Source organism: Pseudochaenichthys georgianus, chromosome 1 (assembly GCF_902827115.2).
Source record: "Pseudochaenichthys georgianus chromosome 1, fPseGeo1.2, whole genome shotgun sequence".
NCBI lineage: Eukaryota > Metazoa > Chordata > Actinopteri > Perciformes > Channichthyidae > Pseudochaenichthys > Pseudochaenichthys georgianus.
The window spans coordinates 7,942,351-7,969,540 of record NC_047503.1 but is presented as its reverse complement, the minus strand read 5'-3'; the positions used below and the strand labels follow the sequence as shown (position 1 = coordinate 7,969,540).

The window sequence follows — 27,190 nt, the reverse complement described above, 5'->3', positions numbered from 1 at the left end:
CGTCTCACGCTGCAACTACATGTAACGGGCTTCATCTCCGGCACACAGGTATTTCATTCCCAGGCCTCGCTCAAACGTATCAGTGTAAAATGTATTTCCTGCAGTCAGGCGTGGACTCGGGCCACCGTACACCCCCGTGGCAGTTACAAAACAAAGAAAATAAAGAAAGAGTAAAGAAGGAAAAGAAAGAGATATCCTGCGAAGTCAGGCGTGGCGGAAGGCCACCGTACACTTCGGTGTCGTAGCTTCGGGCTACCGTACACTTCGGTGTCGTGGACGTTGGGCCACCGTTACAAAACGAAACCGCTCGCTCCAAGCCCTGCTGGCCAGGCATGCGACCCGCAGGTCGTTTTCAGGTAAGACCGGCACTGATTTCGGCAGTCAGAGTCTCAGCATGACCCGTAAGCTCCGGCAGTGATTCCGGCACTATGTCGCTCATATATGTGTTAATCTATTATCTTTCCTTCCCAGATCACCAGTCACCCCACAAGGTAAGCAACTCAGTTTATCTCAGTATTTCATACTTCACTGGTTTTGGGGATTTCATCGGAGCGGTGCTTTCCCTCCTGAAAGATTATCCTGCAAACCGGGGCCTAATCGCCAAACACCATTACATTCTCCTGTTGTATTATCATGGCAATCATTGTATTCATATGACGTGTAAACAATAAATATGTAATTCTTACATCACGTCTCTCCGGTTTGAAATGAAGCTTAGCGCAAGTTCAATAAGGAAGACCTAACACGAGTCACTTACACGTCACTCGATGGCTCCCTCACCCCTCATTAAATATGAGGGCGTCACCCCTCAGCAGCCAATTGCTGCACATGCTAAATTCCTTAAATGCCTGCTCTTCCTCCCTGTCAGTTGTCATTTGCAGATGACCGCAACCCGCCACCACCCCTCTCGCCTCCAGTCTCCTCCAGGACAAAGCTAAACCTTCCTTCTTCAGACCGGTCTCACCTACTCAGCACCACCACCAGTGTCTAGACCCCGGGGATGTCATCCGAGCGGTGCTTTCCCTCCTGAAAGATTATCCTGCAAACCGGGGCCTAATCGCCAAACACCATTCCATTCTCCTTTTGTATTATCATGGCAATCATTTCATTCATATGACGTGTAAACTATAAATATGTAATTCTTACATCACGTCTCTCCGGTTTCAACTTGTCATTGTTTGGTCGTCTGATTTTCCTACAGAGGATTGTTCCATTGTATTACAGGTTATAGACAACACTTGTAATACCAAATACATTTGATAATCAGTGACTTGCAGATATTCTTGATTCTGATGTATGCATCTCCTTTTCCTCCAAAGTTACATCAGGTTGGAGTCAGAGCGATTGAGGCTCTTAGGAAGGCAACGCTGCGTTCAAGGCCAGTCGAGGTAATTTACTGGATAACTTTGCAAGCTCAAGTCACGATGATTATTGGATTTCATGTGAAGGATTTCTTGTGCCCACAGACATTAAAACCAATTGAAGACAGTCGGGAACTCAGACGCGCTGTTTTGGAGATAATTTTTTGACTGTTGCCTCGTTTTCAAGCTTTGAATGTCTCATTAATCCACATCATGTAAACCTTGTGAGTGTTGGTATTACTAAATACAGTGCCGGGAGGTTTTCACACCACAGGAATGGAAACATCAAAAAATATATAGAAATAAGTCCAGCAGTCCCCTCTGACTGAGTGTGTCGAATTCACAGCTGCTCTAGGCTTTTCTAGAAATGTTACGAGCTCGTGTAGTGTGATATGCTTACCTCCATAATGAACTCTCTGTCACACTGTTGAGGTTGAAGTCAAATAGTTTGGTCAGCATCAAAATCACCTGCAGAACAAGACAAAGAAGTACAGCAATCAATACTGAGACCTATTGATCAAATGTCTGATGAGAAAGTTAACCCTTGTGTGGTGTTCGGGTCAAATTGATGCAATTTCCATTTTCAATGCATACAAAAAAATATAAAGATATTTTCCTTCAACCTGAAACTCAATGGCCGGGGCTTATTTATTGTGAAGGACATGTGGAATTGTTTTTATTTTTTCCACTTATGAAAAAATGCCCATCCGCATTTATGTCCTTCATAAGAGGTTCATAAGAGACCCGGATACAATACCAGGACAGAGAGACAGAGAAACACACACACACACACACACACACACACACACACACACACACACACACACACACACACACACACACACACACACACACACACACACACACACACACACTTGTATACATAGAGAAGCTGTTTGATCCTGTTTTCCCTTGATCTTTACCCTTTGTAGTGTGTACACAAAACTATCCTAGACCATTATAAACATTTTAGATCTTCCAGAAATGTATAAACATTTTACATTTTCTTGACAGCAATTGGAAGATGAACTTGACTCAGAACCAGCTGCTGGAAGACCCCCACAGCCAGCCGCAAGAAGACCCCCACAGCCAGCTGTGAGGTCTGTGGAGCCTCAAAGGACTCAAAGACACAGACTACATGCAGCAACTGCAACAAGTACATCTGTGCTATACACACGAAGAAGTTCTGTACATCATGTGTTTCCTAAACGGACTTGCCCATTGACTCACACGATGTTCTGCAGCGTCACTTCATCAATATATTTTTCGTATATATTGTATTTTATGAATAGTGACTGTTAATTGTTTTTATTTGCTTTGTATTTATTCGCTTTGTATTTATTCTATGTAATTTATATGGATGTTTCATTCTCTCTATATTTCACAGCCAAATACTTTTGGCTGTGTGGTTCTTGTGTTCCAATTGCTGATACATTGCTTTATTTCCTTCAAGGCTTTGATTATTATATGACAGATTAAAAATAATAAACATTAATGAAAAAAATGTTCATTTATTTATTACAGTATATTTTTTTTAACATAAATTACATTTTTATCACAAAAAACAATGGACACTTCCATTGTTAAATTTGATCTAGCAAAGAGTATTTTAAAAAACTAATCATATATTTCATTTATATTGTTGGGGAATGAGTTAAAGACAATATATACTGTATAAGGAATTGTGCATGTTGAATTTAGTTCTGTATTTTTTTTAACCCCTGAAATATGTCCCGGGTCAATTTGACCCGAACATTACCAAAGGGTGCGAAATGTGAACATAACACAAGGGTTAAACAGTTTCAAAGCTAAATTGACAGGAAGGAAAATAAACAGCAGTCTAACTGTGAGAGATCCATGGCTCTTTTATGGTGGAAGCAATGCTTGGTATTTGAATGACCTTTCTCCCACATACTGTGGTCAGTGTTGTGGTTTTCTTATTCTTTAAATCAGATTAAATCTGAAGTAGATATTGCAAGCAAGTTGTTCCAAGTTAGATGTTGTCAATTGGGAGTGGGACCAGATATGTCAAGTGTGGGTATTATTCTATGGCTTTGTGTTTCAAAGTTTTCAACCAAATATAGCTTAACTTTTAACAGTATTTAAATAGGCTTGTCCTGTAGATTTTGTGCATGTAAATGGTCTGCAAAGGGTAAAGTTCCCTCCAGAGGCAGTTTATTTCCCAACTGAAAATGAGCATAATATGCCTCTTTAAAAGAGTCACACCTCCAACAGTGAAAAACATAGAAATCATGACAGAATTACATTTATGTTTGTGTCATGTATTTATTTGAGGAAGTTTACATTGTCATTACTGCAGATTGATCCGATAATTTTTTTCGATGATTTTATGTGTCTCTCCAGTGGAGCAGATTGATAATAATAAGTCATATGCTTCATGACATGAATTAGTTCATTAATTACTTTGTTGCATTTTGTTTTCATTCCCTAAACTTTCAGGCTTCTAGTGACGTATATCGCACACAGGAGGGTTGTTAATGAATCTACAAACCCATTGTTTTACTGCTTATTTTTTATTAAACATTAGAAAGTAGGAATAAAATAACATGATACCATAATTTGGTTTTCCGCCTCCCTCCCTAGAGCCTCTACTATTTTATTACACTGTGAGCTTTGCGCTGCCCCTTGCCCTCTCATTAACACAATCTGAACCCAGTCTGCTACGGCCACATAGAGAATCTAGGAAACACTTACTGTCCATCAGTAGCAATATATAGCTTCATGTGAAGGAAATAATCTGTTTGTGTAAATTGTGAATCATTAGAATCCTATAAGACAAATCTATTAATTTCTGTTCTTTAAATCAGCCTGTCAATCCATGAACATGTTTAGATTATTCTAGATCTATCAGGATTCAAGAAAAGGTAATTAAACGTGTATGCATGCAGGCAGTGGTTGGAAAAGTAATCAGATATAAGTAGCATTACTACAGTGTAAAAAGTATGTTACTAATGAAAGTCTTGCATTCAAAATTGGACTCAAGTAAACATTAAAAAGTATTGCCATCAAAATGTACTTCAAGTACAAAAAGTTTTCATAATGCAGTATTGCCCATTTAAGATTGCAATACCTGTATTATAATATCTAAAATATATTATAATTGTTAATTTATAAATGTCAATGTTGCACTTGGTAAAGTTGGGGTTTATTTTTAATTACTTGATATATTTCTGGGCTCTTAACCTATAGTTGTACAGCATTATTTAGATGTTGTATTATTCGTCTTAATCTGCAATCTGCAAATAGCTAGTACCTAAAATTGTAAAATAAATGTAGGAGTGAAAATAAAAATTGCCTCCAAAAATAAGTGAAGTAAAAGTCTAAAGTAGCACAGAGTGAAAATAACTCAATAGTGCAAATACTCAATTGGAGTTCAAGTACCTCAAATATTTACTTAAGTAAGTACTTAGCAGTCTTCAATAACTGCATGCAGGGAATGGAACTGCCATTCCACTGAGTGTTTCTCAATGTCGAGGACATGTCTTCCGAGTCAGGTCCTTCAGAAGCGAGGCAAGAATCCTTCCTAGCCTTGGAAAACGAAGAATGGTGGAACAGGCTAACAGGTGTGCGTCATATGCGAGGCCCCGCCTTAAATGGTAGCGCGATTTCCGCCAAAGATTTTGGAAATTGGTCCGTGCGCAAAGCATTGTGGGGATTTTAAGACTGCGGAGGATACACACGTGCAGCCTCGTTTCAAACTCATTACTTAATCATATCAGATTGATTCTAAACACTCCACCGTAAATATTCCTTATTCACAGAACACCCTCAAGGGGCTGGGGATGAGGGAAAGTGGGTCAATCAAAGTCTTAAGGGAGAAACAGAGGCAGAAACATCACATTTTGCTCCGAGCATTAAAGAAGTTAAGCAGCACGGAAACTCACAATCTATTTACTTTGTGACTGGAGGTGTATTTGAAATGAATACAACTGTGCAGAAGAGGCAGGGAACAATCTTCAGAGGGAATGCTGCAGTTTCACTTCATTATAGTTCTGTAGTGCTCTAACTCCTCTTGCTCAGGATTTGTGTTTCATTTTGATAACAATGTGAGAAAATCCCTAAAGATATTTTGTGGCTTTGACAATTATCTGATGACCCCTGTGCATGTGAGTAACCCGCAGCACAATGTCCAGGAGATATGGCGTGGGCGAAGAGGAGATGCTGCCAACGGAAAAAAACGTCTTTCAACATCATTTATGGCTTGTGATGCGCTGGTACATCCTTATCTCCGACTTCGTTACCGGGGAAAACAGCTGTATGTACAAGGCAGGTGATGCACGAAGATATTTCCCAGTGCGTGAAGTAAAATAAACAACCGGAGTCGATACAATTTATATCTGTTGCCTTTAAGTCGTGTTCCACGCTGTGCGAAGCCGATATCTAACTGTTTCCCCTTGGCCTGCCGCCTTCTGATTCCTCCACTGCTGGTTATTGAGGCAGCAGCCCAGCCACTGTATGACTTGTATGACTTTGTGAAACAGTTCCACCTCCACAGGGTTCCTGTGAGTACAAGGAAAACAGATGCACATTGGGTCGTGGGGGCTCCTGTGATTAAGCTTGTTAGGTATGCGCCGGCATCTGCATCCCTGAAGCTCTGTAAACGTGCAGGGCACTCGGCCGACCCGCAGTTTGCAGGGTTTTGGAGCGATCTTGAGGGTTTGTTGCAGAAAATAACCAGAGCTGAAATTGCCTATGTGTCTCTGTTTGCCCATTGTCTGATACTGCTTAAGTGGAAAGGAGGGAGTCCCCAGACCTATAGTTATTGACTCAGGACAGTGTTGCTGGTATAAGATTTGGAAAAACGTAGGTATACAGTATGTGGGTTGGAAAATAAGCATGACACAATCTGGTCACTATATATTACCCATGAAGGCAGCCGACCCCTAACTTGATCACTCAAATCTTTGATGGTTTACTTGGATTCTCCTAAGATTATGATTGCGTATTTACCTTTTCTCATTATACTGTAGGTCAATAATGTTTTTATTTAGTAAGAGTAGAATAAAGCCTAACAGGTCAACTTGGGTTATTTGTTTGATGGTATATTCAATTTTCCATTGTTGTTTGCTATCGTCATTATTTTATTTGTTTTATGTATGTATGTATGTGTCTTTGTTTATATATGTTTTTGTGTATGTATGTATGTATATACTGTACATATGTATTTCTTGTATTTTAAGGAAAACATTTCTCTTGATAAGTGGGACATTTTGTAAACATGTATGTCTTTATTATAAGAGTAGCATTAAACTAAACAGGTCAGCTAGAGTCTGTTGTGAGATGGTCTATTTCCATTTGCTCCATTGCCTATACATTTTTAATTATTATCACAATTGTATTTTTATTGGTTTTATGTATGTGTATTTAGTTTGACAGGATTGTATGAATGTATGTGTGTATGTATGTATATTCCTTGTGTGTGTATGTTTATATATGGTTATATCTATGTTTATGTATGCATTGCAGACATGTTTTTTGTATTTTAACGTAAACAGTTATATTGATAAGAAAACCAATTTCTAGATACATATGTCTTAAATGTTATAAATGTAAAAGTCTGCTGTGTATTTATATTTGTATCTGGGGATGCCACCTAAAAGGGGTGTGGCTGGGGTTGGTGGGTTTACAACTTTTGTCATGAACAGTTATGGTTTAGTATGTTCTGTTGTTTTAAAAATTGATAAATAAATGTGTAATAAAACACATTAAGAGGGATTGGGGAAGTAGCTGGAAAGCATTGCAGGGATTGGCCTGGGGAATGTATGAGGGGCCGTGTAGGCCAACATTCAAACTAACCGCGCACACACTACTGAAAACATCTGGCCTTGCACACACTCTATTGAAATACTCTCACATTCACTACTGAACACCTCGCACACACATTACTGAAATACTCTCACACACACACAACTGCAAATTAAACCTCGCACACATACTACTGGAAATTAACCTCACACACACGCAACTGAACATTAACAACACACACTATTGAAATCGTTTCACATTCACTACTGAGCACCTCACACACAAGACAATAAGAAATATGAAGTTAACTGTTAACTTCATATTTATTATTGTCTTAAGCATTTACTACACAGAGTTCCCCCTCTCATATTCATAGTGTGAATCAATTGAGACAGCGTGGTGTCCAGAGAGCTGCAGGGACTTTGGGAGAAACCTCAGTGTGACGGATGTCCTGTCTGTGGGTTTGGATGGAGAGGACTGAGGTGGAGAGGTCTTTCTCTGGGAAGAGAAAGACCAGGCATGATGAAGAAAACCACCAAACTGCATCTGTGTGCCCATACTGGGCACTGTCACAGAATGATGGTCCTGTTTGACTTTGTGTTCACAATAAAAGTATAGTTTCCTAGAGAATGTCCTGTATTGGTCTTTAATGTGATATCAGCTTTTCATTTTCTTCTTGCCCCTCCTAGAAAACGGTGAGTTCAAGTTGTGTTCTCCGGATCAGCCAAGCAGCTGAGCCCGTGTAGCAGCCTGGAGCTAACGGAGCTAACGGAGCTAACGGAGCTAGCTGAGAGACCACTAGCAGTTTGTTACTTCCGTTTCATTACAATGACTTCCGTTACAGCAAGAATCCACCTCACACATAGGTGAAACACATGCACATTCCCTACTGAGAACCTTTCAGTTAAATGTTTTCAGGAGTGTGTGTGTGTGTGTGAGGTTTTCAGTAGTATGTGTCTGAGGTTAATTTTCAGTTGCGTGTGTGTGAGGTTTTAGTTTATGTTGTGTGTGTGAAGTTAATTTTTAGTAGTAGGTGTGCAAGGTTTAATTTTCAGTTTGTGTGTGTGTGTGTGTGTGTGTGTGTGTGTGTGTGTGTGTGTGTGTGTGTGTGTGTGTGTGTGTGTGTGTGTGTGTGTGTGTGTGTGTGTGTGTGTGTGTGTGTGTGTGTGTGTGTGTGTGTGTGTGTGTGTGTGTGTGTGTGTGTGTGTGTGTGTGTGTGTGTGTGTGTGTGTGTGAGGTGTTCAGTAGTGACTGTGAGAGTATTTCAGGTGTGTTTGTGCAAGGCCAGATGTTTTAAGTAGTGTGTGTGTTCAAGGTGAGTTTGAATGTTGGCCTACACGGCCCTTCATAGGAATAAATAACCTTAAAACTCAGGACTTCTAGACCTGTGCATGCTAATGATGCACCATGTCTGATTTGCTGCCCAGCTGGAGGCTGAATTCACACTAGCAACACGCAGCTTCTCTCTTTGGCTGTATTCCCTTGCCCTTTTTTTTCCCAGGCCCCCCCTTCATATCTCTCAAAAACGTTTTTATGAGAGAGGGGTGAAGGGTAGGGTAATGGTGCAATTATGTTTTCAGCATCCCTGAGTCATTCTGCTGTGTGTTTGCAAGCCTGTGTCTGTGTATCTGTCTGGATGTAGGTGAAGGTGAGGAAGCGGTTATGCTTTTACAACTCTACGTTTTCCCTTGTGGCTTTTAGTTGTGTGTGTGTGTGTGTGTGTGTGTGTTCAAGCTGTGAGTGGAAGTGCTCTGGCTCTGATTTCTGGATAAAGTCCTCTGAAAGGCTGAGGTATAATCCGGGTGACTTGGCTTCATTAGTTGAAGGGCAGTGTGCATACGGGCCCTTCTGTCTACCACATATGGAGACTAGGCAGGCAGTCATCAGCGAGTGGCTCTGTCAGATGGGCTCCCACTGGAAAGTGCATATGCTCCATTACTGACCATGCCAATTAGGCCTGGGGCTTCTCCCACTGTAAATACTACGATGAGGCAGAGTCCGCCGATGGGAGCACACACACCCTCTTCTGACAGTTTGGAGATGTTCAGAGGAGCATGAAGGCATCAAAATGAGTCGGTGGCTGGTGGCCGTGTTAAGTTTAAGAATGGAGACGTTTAATTAACATATATTCTTTGAAATACTGTATCAAGCCCCATGGAGTAAGAAGGCAGTCTTTCGTTTACTGTTTTGATTTTGCGTGTTTGTCTTTGGGCTGTATCAAGTAAAATAGATAGGATGGCCTCGTAGATGTATATCCTCTAAAGGACAACCACAACAATGTCCACTGATAGTGTCAAAGACATTTAACATGGATGAGTAGCATCAGGATCATCCCTCTACACAACAGTCAAGATAACAGGAGAAATAAACAGCGAGAACATTGTTATCTTAGTGGCTAGATGCTTAATGGAAATATAGAGCTGCAATCTCTAACCGCGGCCGAGGTGTTTTCCAAAGGCTGTGGTCTGAACCGAGATCGATACCAAAAGGTTAGGGTTTAATTATTCCTGTTTCCACTGCTGATAAACTCCAAAAACATGTGTGCTTGTTTTCTGCTTACTAAAAAGGTTTGTTAAACCAATACAACAAATGAAATGTATTTAATAATATCTCAAACATCTTTAGTAAAGTCATCAACTTCTGTGACTAACCTGCTTCAAACTGAGTCTCCACAGACCCCAATGTTACAATGCCCAATATAACAAAAGAAAGAAACATTTTTACAGCCTGATACAAACAAAAGTGTTGGTCTTTATTTCCCTATTGTATGGGGACGAAATGTAACTTACCCATTTTGCATGTTTTAGGGTTAAAAGTGAGGATACTTTCACATGATACGAATAAAAACGGCTCTACTTTAGAGGGAGCCTTATTAGGCAGAAGCGCTACCCTCGGCGACACGCACCGCTGGACATTGTCAAAGAGCACTGCGCTCAAAGTTCAAATAATTTAAGCTTGTAACTTGTTTACAGCTGAACCTTTCGACATGCAATCAATCAGACCAGGCTCAATGTAATTTTACCAACAGCGGTCATAAGTGAAGAAAAACTCTACTGATGGAAAGACCTGGTCATTCAGGTAGTCAGCTGACCTCATTCTTTTGGTACACATCACTTTGCTGAACCTAGACCTGACCAACTGCAGCTACCCAAGATCATATCCTGCCCCCACAGGCTTTACGGTAGGCACTAGGCATGATGGGTACATCACTTCATCCGCCTCTCTTCTTACCCTGATGAGCCCATCACTCTGGAACAGGGTACATCTGGATTCATTGATTTGGTTTTTATAATGCGTTGGACAGTTCTTAATCCGATTTCAGTAGTTTCAGCAATCTCCTTAGTTGTTTTCTTTGCTTGATGCAGGCCAATAATTCGACCCTTCTGAAACTGATTAACATCCTTTCCACAACCCCAGGATATGTCTTCTTCCGACATGGTTGTTTGAGAAGTGGAAGGCTCTTATAGATTGGCTTAGTTAAATTCAGTTGTTGATTTTTGGACGGGCAGTATATTCTTTACAGTCTAAGGCATTGTCCTCATTTTATTTGTTCTTTTTTTCATTCCCTTTTAGACAATACAATCTTTGGGTAAAAGCCCACTATGTTTGATCAATTGATGGGCTTTGACCATGTACATGACTTTAAAGGATAAAAAGCATGGTTCAAAACAGTGTTGATGGATCTCTAGAGGTTTTCTTACACAGTTTCCAAATACAGAAAGAAAAAGTGCAGAGACATTAGTCATGCAAAGGGAAGTCTCAGCTCGCGGTGGGGATCAGTAACAACTGTGTCTGTGCAAAGCTTTAGGTGTTCAAAATATCTCCCCATTATTTCTTTTTAATCAAAGTTTGCCTTTGCTTGTAGCAAACACAGTTATCTCCTGTACTGTTTGGTAATTGTCCTTGGATGGAGGAGAGAAAATATCATCATGAATACAAATACCCAAACATGCATATACAAACAACAATTACCATTTCCTGGGGCACACGAAGGCAGAATAAACAAATATGAAATGCAGAGTATTAGCCACCCAAACTGAGAGATGTGCTTGGTTCATGTTCTGCAAGGCATTATGGTCTATTTGTTTTTCTCACTTCTAATTTTTGTAATCACGTGAGACCAGATTTCCCTAGGGTACAGGTCTTTTTGCATCATTTCATTACTAGAAAGATAAAAGATCAGAGCACAGAAGGCGATGCATCAAAGGAACAAAAACAGTGTCTTGCCTTATGGAAAATGAAACTGTTTTGCCTTTTTTTATATCAATACATTGTTGTGCACCACCACATGTGTTAGTCAGTCATGTTTCATGTTGTTTATTTTGTATTGTTTTTCGCTTCCTGTTTTGTTTTTGTCACGTCTCACTTCAGGGGGGTATACTGCGAAGCAGGATTTTCGCTTAGCCGGCTAAATTCAGGGAAAACTCCGGCTTTCCGGTCATCCGAAGCTGGTTCTCTTTTTAGCAGGCTAGATCTCCATGGTAACTGATGCTAAGCAGCTAACCTGGTCGGGAGCAGGTTAGGTTGCAGGCTAAGAGCTCAACTCAGTGAAAGCACCGCCTGCTGACCAATCAGAGCTCAGTGTGCGGAGTTTAAAGCGATCAAGTCATATCACAGGGGAAAGGAAATACAGAAAAACTGCCGTCGCAGGAAAGACGGCCGGCAAAAATCACCGACTGTGTGAACGTGAACATTAATAGAAGATCACCTCCCATCTTCAGAGCAATCTGACTATTATAACATTAGCGTTAAGAAAGCTTACTTAAATATCGGCCACAACATAAGTAACCGGATCAGAGTACATTAAGTACAGTCCGCGGCATATCACTTCATAATGTATCATATATCTCCTGATCTGAGTCAGCTGAGCCGTATCTGGCCGTGCAACACTCACAGTGTCACATACTGTATGCAGAAGTATTATTTTAAGCAACACATTAAGTTGACGAAACACTCGAGTCAAATGTAATTAAAGTCAGATCGTGTTTTAGACGGGGCAGTGATATCATAAACCTGTTAATGTACGCATTCAAACACTTTTACCAGCTGTATTCACCTTGCAGGTGCAGCTCTGTGGCTTTGATCCTGGATAAAGTGTTTAAGTCATGGATGTTTAAAGTTTAACTTCTTCATATGTCTAATATTATAGTTGGCTTTTCATTCAGGAAGTATGACGCTGTGCTGTCAGTATGCTTCTCCATGTTTGTGATTGGTCGAATGCTCCAAATACCACCCCTTTCATGTGAACGCGCACCTAACTAGATAGGACACGGCTGGCTTGAGCGATCCACTTGATAACTAGCGTCGTAGGACCGTTTAGCGAGAGCGCGTATGTTTTGGATTAAGCCAACCAGCTAACTCAAACATATCCAGGTTAGGTTGAACCAGCTTCGTAGTATAGGCCCCTGGTCCCTTGACTCCCTTTCCTTATGTGTTCTCCGGCCCTCATCAGCTTCAGCGTCGCCCCTGATTGTTTTCACCTGTGTCTTGTTGTTGAGTGTTTAAATTCCCCAGTCTCCCAGTGTTCAGTGTCAGTTCGTCTTGTCCTGTCCTCATACCAGTACTCTGCTCGTCGTCGTCGATTGCTGCTTTGTGCAAACCTACGTTATGCTTCTGAAACTTATTGAAAGTTTAATTCCTCACGTTGTGAGCGATATGTTGTTGTATCTTTTTGGACCCTTTTTTGTCACCTCGTAAGAGTGATTTTTCTTTTGTATATATTTTGTGGACGAAATAAAGTATAGCAATTATACTTTACCTCTGGCTCCCGGGTCGTGCATTTGAGTCATTACCTTTGAGTATCCAAGTTCGTAACATACATGTTCACTGTAATAAAGTCTCCGAAAGGAAAAACACTGCAGTAACACATATTATAATGATGTAAACAAGTTGCACCTGCCACCACACATCTCAAACTGTCAGGCTCATGGAACCAGGCTCGCTCTTCTCGGATTAGCCTGTCACATCTTCCTTTGCGAGATTCACCACTTGTGCCTTTCGCTTCTGCCGGTGTAAAACATATCTTGGGAAACGGTTTGGAGGTTCTTGTCACAAATCTAAAAATAATACGTCTTCATCGGGATCAAACATTGATCAAGACCTGTCGGAGGTGAGTTTCTTAGGGAGGTTATATATGCCGCTGCGTATACTGATGTTCAGCATTCTGGGCTTCCTATACGCGGCATATGATCAGTCTGCTGGGGCCTCATTTACCCCATTTCTTTAGGTGACAGAGGCTGTGAAAAACATTACTTAAAAATGTGCAAGTGTGTTACATTATTCCGTAGAATGATTAAAAATGTCATTCCTCTTTCTTCAAATAACATACACATTTTCAGTTTTCGAGCGGATTATTTTGTCAAGCCGGATGTTTGCAGAGATGCTCTCAGAATGCAGACAAAGTCCTTTGTGACTTCCTACAGATCCATGTGCTCCTCTTCTGATCCGCGCACACCTGTCACCTTGGTTCTGTTTTTGTTTTTTATGAGCGGTCTTAAGGTTTCCGCCGTGAATTTTCCTTGATCTTTTAGCTATTCGCTGCTCCTAATTTGTTGTGAACCCACTTAGGAAATCGTGTATAAAAACGATTGCCGTTAAGGAGCCGATCTCTCAAGTGCGAAGTTGTTAATGCATTTCAAAACATGAAAGGCTTAAGGAAGACATCAAGGGGATGCTTACTTGTAATAAGCATTAAAAGTATGCAAAGGAATGATTACATCTACATAATTGCTCCACATCATCATTATTTTTTTGATGTGACACAGTAGGACCGAGCTCCAAACCCTCTTCATTTCCGTCTTAACTAAGAGTTTACCAGTATATTAATGATGTACGTGAGAACAATTCACTTTGATGTTCTATGTGTATATTGCCACGTACTGTTTTTCATGTTGGGCCTTTCAAAAAACATAATTGTTCTTCTTAAATGATCTCTTACATGGAAATGCTTTCTACTTTCAAACACAAACATCATTTTTCGCCCTTACATACATGTATTTTCCTTTCTTCATGGGGTGCCAGATTCGATGACATTTTTTTTTAATTGTGAATATGTTACTGATATTGCAATTTCGATATGAATAAGGACATTGGAGAGATTGATCTTGTCGGGTCATTACCGTCATTATCATTGACAACTATTACAAAAACTAGTGTGATTTTTCAAGAGGATCTGTTCCAAACAAATATGTTTCAAGTCTGTAGAAAAGGAGTTGTAGCACAGAATATCTCTATATATGTGTTGTAACACTTATATTGCACTAGTCTATTTCAATAAAATGACAATATAGTTTGATTAATTGTGCAGCCTTTTTTCTACATTATGTACTATTTTGAAAATAGTTTGCACATTGCCATATCATAATTTTGTCATATATATTTTGATTTACATTTAAACATACATACTGTAAGTGTATACTCTATGAATATGTATGTTTACTTCCCTTTTTTGTCATACTTTCCTTTCACTGACATAAGCCTAACCCAGTTATACATTTGCTTGGTTAACTTATTAAAGCTTTTCTCTGCATTGATAATATAAAGGGTTATTCTACACACAATATTTGACTTTCTTTATTTATTTTAAAGAAATGTTTTGGGCCATGGAGGGCCTTTATCAGCGATGTCGATGTGAAAGGGGGAGATAGAGGGGATGACATTGCCTCACATGTGCCCACGGGCTCGGGAGTCATACCCACGTACTTGGCAGCTGACACTGCATATGGGCCAAATTCCAAACGGTTGTAGAAATGTTGGTTTGTGAAAGATGATGTGATGGTTAGAGCTGTTTCGGGCTTAATTTGAACCAGCCCCTAGTCACGCTTCTATGTACGTTAGCTTAAAGTTATAATGGCGGAACCTGGAATGTTTTTGGCATCCTGCTGGATCCATCTATTTTTCTAATTACGTTCACATATTCATTTTTGTTATTTGGATTGTCGTATTTGTATCTTCTTTCTATACACACCAAATATATTACACCTTTTTCCCTCCTGTGAGAGGGAGTCATTCTCAGTAGCTTACCCCAAGGTTTTTTCAATGTTCTTCCCCATTAATTGTTGGCTTTCTTTAAGAGTTTATCCTTGTACCCTGCGAGGGTGTTAGGACAGAGGATGTTGTATGCTGTACACATTGTAAAGCTCCCTGAGAGAAATGTGTAATTTGTAAATCTAATTTGATTAATTGATTAGTTGACTGTTAATCGACACACTGAGGTCCTTGTAGGGATCATTTGTTGCTGACTGCTTATGAAAGCAGATGAAGAATACACTATTTGTTTCAGTTATGTCTTGACGTCAAGACCTCAAGACGATAAGCTTTACTCACTTCCAAATAGACTGCAATAAATCACCAGATAATTAAATATTTGTATAAGTATTAAAAATGCATAATAGTGACATTTGTTATCTGTAAGAGGGAAAATGTATGTGAGAGGCCCAAAATGTTAGCATGTGTGGGTGGATATGGATGTATGTGAAAGGAGAATGTATGTGAGAAGCCCAGAATACATGATGGGCTCCTATACAGTATATGTGGGAAATTCTGTGAAAAACTTTCAAAGCTTGAAAGTAATGTGATAGAAGGTATATTTAAGGTGATAAATTAATGTTTAGCAGTCTGTCGTGAGGGGAAGATAACACTTGACACAACTGTTGAGCAGCAATTCATGGGCACCTGCTGATAACAACACTACATAACTCAAGAGCAATGTGTGTCCCTTCACTGAATGACAAGCTTAACAACAACTTTGTTTAACTGCACTATAGTAAACTTAATTCATATTGAAAGCCGGTCCTTGCACATCCATAAGGCTTTTTTGCGCCATCCCAAAGTGAGGGTGTCCCACTGTCCCAGTGTCCAACGGAGACTAAAGCTTTCAATATAATTTGATCTTCAATCGCTTAAGATGGTACTAACTAAATATAGTGTATTTCAAGATAAATCTAAGGAAGAGTTTTCAAAAAAATGGGAACCTCAAATGTCCAAAAAACACCATCAAATTCAAAATGGCCGACTGCCTGTTAGGTTTACCGTATACCTCCAATAGAGCTTGTTGTCTCCACTACATATACTCACCAAAGGTTATACATATAGGACAATAATATATGTTTTAGGTGGTGCTGCTGAGCCATTGTGCACCGCCGCAGCTCAATAACCGTATTTTACAAACATTTTACCACGTTTTAATTTGGTGCCAAATACATTTTCCTTAAAAGAACATGATGGAATTTTGATCCTCAAAGTCTTACTGCGACATTTGAAGTCGATCAAATGTAATCTTTGGATAGAGTTTGTTTAAGTATGGTACCCTCAAATGTAAAAAACAAAAGATTGAAAATGGGCGTCTCAAATGGGCCCGTCGTTTGTCAGTTCTCGAACCCTAATTAAGACAAATATCGTCTCCCTAATCTAATCATCAACCAACAGACTGAATATATGAAGTCTGATTACTTTTATCAATTTTAATGTTAGCCAAGGATGACTTTTATATGTGCCAATACATAAAAAGCATGGAACCCATTTCTGCTTGGTAGATCATAAACTTCTGCGAAGTTTGAGAGAACTGCTGAAGGCAGTGCTTTGCCCCAGAGATAGATGTATTCCTCCCCAAGCAGTGTTGGGTAGGATCAGGAGTTTTAATGTTTAAAAAGAGAGGCTTTTGGAGTGTGGAAAATAAATCTGATAAGCAGGCCAATCTTTGTCATGTCATGTTTTAGCCTACTCTATCACATTGGTAGATGGACTGTGATGAATTGAACCAGAGACATGTTGCTGCAAGAGAAGATGAATTATTCAAATTGCCATTGTTGGAATATCTGTTTAGCTAATTGATTAATAGGCCAATAAAGGAACATGCAATATCCAGTAAAGATGCTGTTGTGACAAAGGAAAAATAGAACGACTTCTCAAAAACAATTAAGCCTCATTGATTTTGCCTAATTATATACAGTTTGGACGTTTTAGGGCTGGGTAGCTCTTGCCCAAGGCGATGCTGAATTAAAAGAAGCCCCCTAAGGTGCTGCCTGAAGAGAAAACTGAACGTGGTAACTAACAAGCTCTTATGTTCTTCCCACCTCTCCCTTTGTTCCCATTATTCTGAATTAAAGATTCCCTATTCTGACCATTTGCATTTGATTAAAGGTGATTAGATGAGGCTGCCATGAAAAAGAAGCAGCTCACCTTACCTCTGCTATGGCTTAATCAACAAAGACAACAACGCAGATCTGACATTGACCCTCTTTTGTTTTATGCTTCTGTATCATCAAAGCGATGTGTAAATTGCTCTCGCACATGCCAGCATTATAGATGTACTACACTAGCGTGGGCTATCAGAGAGACTGGCAGTATTTAAAGGGAATTTAGATGGAAGATAACATAAAAGACAAACAGGCTTTCAAGAAAGAACGTGACCTGCTGAGGCTTTGTAGATAAATGAAAGTTATCACCACGGTGTTTGTGACCTGATTTGATGATAATGTGTTGTACACAGGGAAAATAAGTGTACTGTACATACAGTATATGCAGACAACATACACATAGAGATGATTCTCCTTTTAGTCGGGAAGGTCATAACCAAACGGTTGGATTTTACTCGAGTTGTAGGTAATTGAGTTACTGTTGGCATTCGATCCATCTCCTCATGATACCATTCCTGACCAAGGATTCAACCCAGCCCACACAGGAAGTCGTTCAAGGCCAGGCTGTCGGGCCAGCCGTGGCCTTGGCTGCAGTGCGCCTGTACAAGCCAGGCATAAGGCAGGCTGGCCCCGTTTTAGAGGAATAAATCCAAGGACAAATGAGCAAGCTTGGCAGGAGTGAGAGTGAAAGGAAAGCAGGCATATCAGACAAATGGAGTCGTTTCTCTCTTTAAGTTATCATCTGTACAAGCTTAGTGGCTTCTAAACCACATAATCCATTTGCAGACAGTCGAGCCAGAACCATTGATCTGAATGGGTGTCATTACCTGCATGTTAATGGGGACGACATGAGTAAACATGATCAATGTCTATCTGCTCTTGCCTGTCAGCATGGTGGTAATGACCAGGGGCCAGACATTTGAACCGCAGCTCTATGCAACGGATGGGTTTCTCAAACTACTGTGATTGAATAGACAATATCATATTGGACCTCACCTCTAACTGTGTTTTTTGAAGATTTGGTCCTTGAGATGAATTATATGAAATCCCATTTTGTATCTCTTTGTGCGAGGCGATTTCCTGGGATTAGAAATCACATGCTATGAAACTCCACTATTGTATGTCCCTATTATTGTATGTATTGTTAATGCCATGCTATAATACATTCTAGAGTTGAACATGGACATTCTTGCCTCCAATGCTTGCTGCATATACAAAGGAGTGAGAAAAAGTGTGACTGACGGGGACACATTTAGAGCAAACATGACGAAAATATGATGAAACGAGATGCAGACATGTCGAATCGTGTCAAAAGACGTCATCAGTCAGTTACCCTTAAAGTTAAAGTATTTCTTTAGGCATTCTAGAGACGGATAAACTCTGCTTTTCTTCTTGTTGAAATTGGAGAATAGCTGTTCAAGTTGTATACGCTTCCTTGAATTGTCAATACATGGGTCATTTTTGTTTAAATATCTGTTTCCTGTACAATGAAGGGCACTTTGTAAGACAAGTGACCACAGGTGTGGCCAAAACAACCATTACTGAGGCCTTAAGAATGTGTTTTGACCCTGAAAAATGTTAAAAGCTTATAACGTCACCAAATGTCTAGGACAGGGGTCGGCAACCCCTGGCACGTGTGCCAATGGTGGCCCGCGGCACCGTAACCAGTGGCACACTAGGAATTAGTGGAATAAGTTTGCAAAATATTAACATTTTATTTTCGGATCCTGAACGAGACCGCCGCCAGAGCGCGTCTCCCCGTTACCTGCAGAAGGAAGCCATGCACGCAACGCAGCCCCGCTCTCTTTATCTCCAGGTGACTTTCTGCCGCTTTCCTCCGTGGTGCTGATCGTTTCACCACAGATGGAAACACTTCACAAATTGCAGTACCCATAAGGAGCTGTACAAATGCTGCAGTTTTTGCGTGGCTGTGTCTTTAGTTGAAAGCCCAGTGGCGATCTGCTCATCTCTCATCGAAATAATATGCTACACAGGGGCGGACTGGCCATCTGTCTGGTGTGTTCTGGAGAATCACAAAACGGACGATCGTCCTTATTATTATGCCGTTTAAACCAATTATTAAAATGTGTTTGTTAAATTCGGCATCATGTAAGTTGCGCTGGCTGGTCCACACACTGCTTCCCCGCAGTCCCCCCGGCCTCCTGTTGACAGTTGGCGACTGTCAAGCTCCTCACCCCCCCCCCACGTTGATAATTCACGATCGTCGGCATGCTGATATATTTTTTTAATAGCACTTCATATCAAAAAGGTTGCCAACCCCGGGTCTAGAAACTATGTCTTTTGACTTTCCTTGTTGGTGCTAATGTAAAAGTTATAGGACAGTTGTTGTAAGATTACATTTAACTCAAAGGTCTGGGTTTTTTCATTCTGTTCATATTTGTTTCCACACACACCAAATATCTCTATATATTGATAAACTGTCTGTTTTTCTAGGAAGTAAGAGCCCTGTTCACAGGACAAGCTTTGCTTTAGTACTGTCAGAAAAAAACATATTAAGAGCTAATATCCATGGATTGTATCTGTTATGTTATCCTATTACATCTATTTGGGGAAACACATTTGTAACACTACAGCTCTAAACTGATTCCAGGAATGTATGTCTGTTTGTACTTGTATTACTGCATCCAAAGTGATGACTTACAGGTATGTGAAGTGTTTGTATAGGAGCTCAAAGATACACTATAAATCAAAACATTTCTTAACAGGGGGCCGGAAACAAAAACAAGCACATTTTTATTCAAAATAACTCGAAGGAACTGAAGTGTGATGTTGTCTGGGAGGAAGCCTCCAGGTTTAGAAGCCACAGTGATTGATTGTTGACCTGCTTCTGCCATCCGTTTTATAGTTTGTAATGGCATTTCTAACACCATCCAATTACTTACTGTGGTATCATTTGAGCTTGCACTGCCTAGTGGATACCAATGGAAATTTCAAACTGGACCTGGTCCAAGTTAATGCATAAATTAATAAGGGGCTGACTAGGAGGGGGATGTGGAGTCTATTGCAGCACGTAGGGTGCAGGAGAAAACTCTAAATAAAGCTCTGCCATGGAAAGCAATAAACCCCAGAGTTAATAGCCGCTTTCACACCAAGTACTTTGCCGTACTTAGTTCCCAGCACTTAGTTCCCAGCACTTAGTTCCCAGCACTTAGTTCCCCCATGGAACTAAGAGCCGATCGCGTTCACACCGGAATAAGTTCCCTGAGGGAGGATTAGGCAAATGAAGCCGGCTGACGTCACTTCTTCTTCTTCTTCTGCTTTGGGTTTACTGGCAGGCCACAAACAACTTCACGGCGTATACTGCCACCCGAAGTCCCCGGAGTTGGGGACTGGCTTCAGTAGAAGCTGCTGGGAGTCCTTCCGAGTAAATCGCCAGAACGCCGACACCTCCTCATCACTCCACCCCTCCCATGTTTTTTTTTTTTTTAAATGGGGGTAAAAGTTCTCTGAACTAAGTTCTCTTTTTGGGGTGAACGCAACATTCCAGACACTAACGTAACTAAACGGGTAAAGTACTCCGGTGTGAAAGTGCCTATTGGTAAACTATAACTTTCCACTCTGCAAGTATATGCCTACTGTGCCTTTCTATAGTCACAAAACAATGGCTCAGCTTGCTAGAAAAGAGGGAACCATTAGGATGTCTTGTGGTCAGCTAAAGTCCGGAGAGAATATACGTAAGAATTACCATCTGACACATACATCAGTAGCTCTAATTGTATCAATAATGACTTATTGACCATGTCTAAGACCCATAATTAGACTTAGACCTGACCTTGTAGAACATATTTTAACTAACATTTAAGCACAGGGATGAATAGAAGACTTTAGACACGGATGTTTTCCACAAAATATGTTATGGACAGGAAGCTCAGAACAAGAACATTTGCCTTTGTCTGACTAATGCCTTGGATTTCGTGGGAAAAGAGGCTGTCAATTTCCATACAGACTTGATGAAATGAAACTTATCCGATCAAATCAGACAGTGAATCTGTGAAAGGTTAATTTGCCAAATAGTTATGTGCAGATTCATTCGTGGGCTTTGACAATCCTCAGTAAATCTGCACTTTCACAACTTTCACAACGAGTAAATTACATTTTCGAATGTTAAAGGAATATGAATAGAGGGACTTTGTTGTACTTCAGCTTGGATGTATTCAGCAAAATGTAATTACTGTTATGTATCCAGGTGATATTGTGATTAGCAAAGGTTGTACAGTACGGGCACCTAAAGGACCAAGGCTCAACATTATAATAATTTCCAAACTTGCTGTATCAGCACTTGCATGTAATTTGCCTGATCAATTTCACTGTCTGCATATTTGCCTTCTATAATTAAAAGTGGCCGACCTCTGTTGGAGAGTTTTTTCATGGCAAACGATGACTTAAAAACTGTGATAAAGTAAAAAGTTGTCAAATTTCAGAAAGTTTTTTCTAATAGATTAATATAATTGTGTACAGGACTGCCTCATATCCCAATGAAATGGGGCTTTAGTCCAGGATGTTTTAAGGAGACTGAAAAGATACACTGGAAGGCAGTATCCAACAGAACAACTAAATGTCATGTCTAAATGTTAATGGCAATGCAAAGCAATTACGAGCTGCGATACACAATCCTGCTTCTGCCAAAATGGTCCCTGACCTGCGTTTTGAAAACATCTCAGAAATGCTTCATTCAGTAAAATAAGTCAGGTGTTGTGCTCATTAACCTGCTGGAAAACAACAAAGACAACCAGAGATTAATATGGCAGGGTAAAAAAAGTTCCTTCATCAGGTAGAAGTAGTCGTTGCTGTGATGATTATTAGTTGTAAACCCAAGTAAAATCATCAGTTTGTAGCATAACTTAACGTTTAAGGTTTTTTACCATCAAGCATACAGTACCATATTTCCTGGTGAAGATGCTACTGTACATCTTGTGAAACTTGGTTAGGTGTCACTCAAATAAGAATGACATGCTATCAACATAAGGTCCAAATGTCCAGTGTTACATTTTCAAATGATTGTTTAGTTTGGGTGACAGATACTATACAACCTGTAATATTCTCTAAGTGTTCAGACACTCCAGACTGACATGTCCAAAGTATTTTGTCACTTATTCTGTTATCCAACAATTTCATATTTAACTTTAATCACCAGTGCATCTGTGTATGTATTGCATGATATTCTAAATTCCTAGAGTCCAGAGAAAGATGGCACAATCAGTGATACACCGTGTACACAGATCAATATCATTTGTCTATAAAACTCAACTGAGACCACCATCACCACCTATTGACCACCCAGAATGCTCTGCATTTCCGATAAAGTCTGAAAGTAATGTAGTTGTTATTATTATCATTATTGTTATCATTATTATTTTGAGAAGTGCAGGATGGGAAAATTATTGCTGTATACAGCCTGAAAGTGATGTCATGATGTTGGTTTGTTTTTATGTCACTTACAGTAGTCTCTGCTCCAGAGAATCGCTGCACATTGTGTACATTCATGAATTTAATATAAATATATTTTGCTTTATTTCATCTCCAGAGATGTAATCCTCTTGCAGAATAAGACGAATCAACATAAAACATATTTTATGTATGGAGCTGACTCCAGACCAACCATGAAAAAGGGAATATAAAAATGGTCAAATAGGGAATACAGTCAAATGTTGTATGTTTTATTAATCACTAACTTTGGCAAAACAATGAAATGATTATTGATGGATATGTTCAATTCTCATACCAATGCTTTTCAATGAAAGCTGTTTTCACCACAGGGCTTTGATATCATTCAATAGATTATTCACTGTCTTTTAAATTGCAAGCTAAATCTAATTTTAAGATATTATCATAAACATTCATGAAGACTACATTTATAAAAAGTAGCAGGAGAAAGTACTGTCTGTATAATAATGACGGAGAGTAAAGGTCCATTTGGAACCCAAACAGTTGTTAAATAAATGACGAGTTGGTTAACTCATCGTTTATAAACTGTTCATTTTGAACAACACCATCGTTTTGGTATACAACATGTTTACTTGATATAAACTATGTATTGATTGATTTACCACAAAACTTACAACATCACGATAGAAAGCATTTTTAAAAATGAAATCCACTTAAGAACTCCCTCTGGAGGGAACTTTGTGATGTTAGCCTTTGCAGACCACTTACATTACAGAAAGCTATAACACACTACAGGAAAGGAAAAACCATAAAAGAGCATAATATGGCCTTTTTGAAGAGTTTTTTGACAGCTTATTCTTTTCTCTGTCTTTTTACTTCACTGTCTGTTGAACCTGTGTGTTGGTAAGGGAGGTTTAAGGTCCAGTGGATGCAACCAGTGCACTGGGAGTGTGCGGTCAAAGGGTTGAACACATCAGTGTGTCCGTGCACTCTGGGCTGTAGTTCAGGGATGTCTGGAGTGTAGCTGCTAGATGGGGAGGAATTGTGCAGATATTTAGTTTCTTCCATGGTGCTCACAATCTGCCACGTATATTCTCTGCTCTGCAATCTCCAGTCAATCTTCACAGGGTGCTGCACCCCGTTCTCCCTCCATACGATTTCCCCACACTTCTCCTTCTTCTTGTTTTAGCAGGTTTCCCTCCACTGTCTTCCACCATGCCATCCAATCATCACCATCTCTTTAAGCAGGGATTCGATGACAGGACTGGCTCAATTGTTTTTACCCTGATGCTTGTAGTTAGGCAGACTTCTGTGGTGAGCTGGAGGCAAGAACTAACTGGAGCAAGCAGAGCTGAGCCCATCAACACAGCACGGGATGATTGTTGTAAGGGCCGAGCACTGTCTGTATGGTGGTACATGTGATGGGGCCAAATTAGAGGCCTTAAGATATCCATGTGTCTTTAAAGCTTGTTCTTTTAACTGTTCTTGGTTTATTTGGACATCAATTTGTCTTTTTTACTTTGAACTCGCAGATATGACATCTACTAAAAGGGACTGCTTGTATAACTACGGTGGCTGAGAAGTGCAATCGACAATTACAAAGTGTGAAACACAAAATTACATTGTCGAAACACTTTAACATTTCCCGAAACACTTTAACAAACTAGAGAATCAAACCGGAAAGGGAATGCGCATGATACCAGAAGTGACGTGCAAGTGATTGACACAAACTTCAGTTTGTTTTGGCTGATAGACCGCCGGTACCTATGGACGGCACGAGTGTGTTTATGGTCTTTAAACATGTTTTGTCCGTTCTGTGGAAACCACCTGGGCCAAGTGACATGGTTTTGCTCATCACGATATACTTTCTTGTGCACACGAGAAAGTTACAGGTTCGCCAAGTGAGAAGTGGACCTGTGCCTTTTGCACACAGCCTTCAATGTGTTTACCTTCATTAGACAGCTTAGATAAACTGCAGGCTGCTTCGTTTTAAACACACACACCTCTACACACACACACACACACACACACACACACACACACACACACACACACACACACACACACACACACACACACACACTGCCCGATTATTCCCCCGATTATTCGTTTTATGAAGGAGATGTCCGGTCCACAAGGCGCATGACGTGTGTGCTTGTGCTCTACTCAGCTCCAATCTGTGTGTGTGTGTGTGTGTGTGTGTGTGTGTGTGTGTGTGTGTGTGTGTGTGTGTGTGTGTGTGTGTGTGTGTGTGTGTGTGTGTGTGTGTGTGTGTGTGTGTGTGTGTGTGTGTGTGTGTGTGTGTGTGTGTGTGTGTGTGTGTGTGTGTGTGTGTGTGTGTGTGTGTGTGTGTGTGTGTGACTGACACCGGCAATTGTTTTCAAATGACCATGAGCAGTAATGTACACACTTCTGACCAACTCCATAGGTATAAGTGTGTTTCCAAAATAAATAAATGTGTTTAATCTTAATCTCGATGTAGTGCTCAGTGCTGTCGGAGTGCAGGGGAACACTGCGGTCAACTCAGCCGTCTCTCGCGTTTGCTTGGTCAAATCAGCAGCTCTTCATTTTTGAGTGCGCGATTAATAGCAATACAATGAAGTACTTGTACTGTGTACTTGTTCAGTTATTCTCTGTCAAACTCCCCTCCTGAGAACAAATTCAAGCCACTTCTGCTATATTTGATGAGGGATAAAATGATGTTTAGCCCTAAGTTCTTAATACAATTGGTACTGTTGGACTCAGTACTTGTTAGACTACTACCAACATACAATGAAGTACTTTTACTGTGTACTTTTCGAGTAATACTCTGTCAAACTCCCCTCCTGAGTACAATCATTCATGTATTTTGCTATATTTGTTGAGGTATACAATTATTTGTCACCATAAGTTCTACATGCAATTGATACTGTTGGACTCAGTAGGCCTACTTGGACAAGCAAGTATAAATCAAGTATTTTTACTCTGTACTTTTTGAGTAATATTTAGTTAAACTCCTGTCCTGAGTACAATAATTCATAGTTCATATACAATACAGGAATTATTGTACTCAGGACGGGAGTTTGACAGATTATTAATCAAAAAGTACTAGGGATGTAACGATACCAAAAACTCACGGTACGATAATATCGCGATAAAAAGTCCACGGTACAATATTTATTGCGATATTGAAAAATAAAGAAAAATATTACTTGAATTTGATTTCTTTATTAAATAATACATCTGATTTGTACAGCATTTTAGTAGGATAGTAGTATTTTAAAGTGTCAACAATATAATAATCAGACCCTGCAATAGAATAAATCAAGTTTCACTTTAGTTTTTCAAGTAACTCAACTCTAACTCACTCACTCAGCGTCATCAAGGTTATCTTTTAGGAATATGAGCACGTCCACATTTCCAGGTAGAAGCTGGGATGTTTGGGCGTTTACAAAATCCCCTGCTGTGCAAAAAACTCTCTCGCTTGGTACTGATGTTGCTGGGACAGAGAGATATGCTTTGGCCATGGGTGACAGCAGTGGGTCAAACTGTGCATTGTCTCTCCACCACTTCAAAAACAATACAGTTTTTGCCAAGAAGGTGAGGCTTATTGACAGGGCGAGATATAAATATCCTGTTGGTACTTGTCAATGTCTCTAGGTATGTACATGTAGCCCTGTAAATACGATGTCCTTTTGTGTTATCTGTTGTTTTATGTTCATGTTGTAACCAACTTGCTGCCATGTTGGACAGTTCTCCCTTGAAAAAGAGATTGATGATCTCAATGGGACTATCTGGTTAAATAAAGGTTTAAACAAAAAACTCTCACGACGGTATTGAGACATTTATTTACCGCGATATCGCGATATTCGATATATCGTTACATCCCTAAAAAGTACACAGTAAAAGTACTTGATTGTACTTGTGCTAGTAGCTTGTCCAAGTAGTACTGAGTCCGACATCAATTTCATGTAGAACCTTTTGCAAAAAATCATTTTATCCCTCATCAAATATACCAGAATACATGAATTATTGTACTCAGGACGGGAGTTTGACAGAGTATTACTCAAAAAGTACACAGTAAAAGTACCTCATTGTATTTGTGGTAGTAGTCTAACAAGTACTGAGTCCAACAGTACCAATTTTATTAAGAATTTATATGACTAAAAATCATTTAATCTCTCATCAAATATAGCAGAAGTGGCAGGATTTTGTTCTCAGGAGGGGACTTCGAGAGAGTATTACCCAAAAAGTACACAGTAAAGGTACTTCATTTTATTTTTGGTAGCAGTCAAACTAGGACTGAGTCAAAGAGTGTACAAGTTATTTGTATCACAAATCAAGCAGAAAAAACCTGCATTATTTTATTCGTGTAGTGTCAGTGCCGCTTCTCGGCGATTACCGTAAAGGCGCGATTAATTGTGCACTCAAAAATTAAGAGCTGCTGATTTGACCAAGCAAACGCGAGAGACGGCTGAGTTGACCGCATTACCGGAACGGACGAAAGTATCTTAATATCTTCTGAAAATAAATGTGAGTGTC

The 27,190-nt window shown here is 39.9% G+C and overlaps 1 protein-coding gene across 3 annotated transcripts in view; it reads right to left on the bottom strand.

The window, feature by feature from the left end:
- The window catches only part of sorcs1 (sortilin-related VPS10 domain containing receptor 1), a 273,677-nt gene that overhangs the window by 166,657 nt on the left and 79,830 nt on the right, over positions 1–27,190 (bottom strand). For all 3 annotated transcript variants that reach the window (XM_034082138.2, XM_034082207.2, XM_034082291.2), the window contains exon 2: positions 1,762–1,829. In XM_034082138.2, the coding sequence (XP_033938029.1) occupies positions 1,762–1,829 (68 nt within the window). The remainder of the gene's footprint in view (positions 1–1,761; positions 1,830–27,190) is intronic.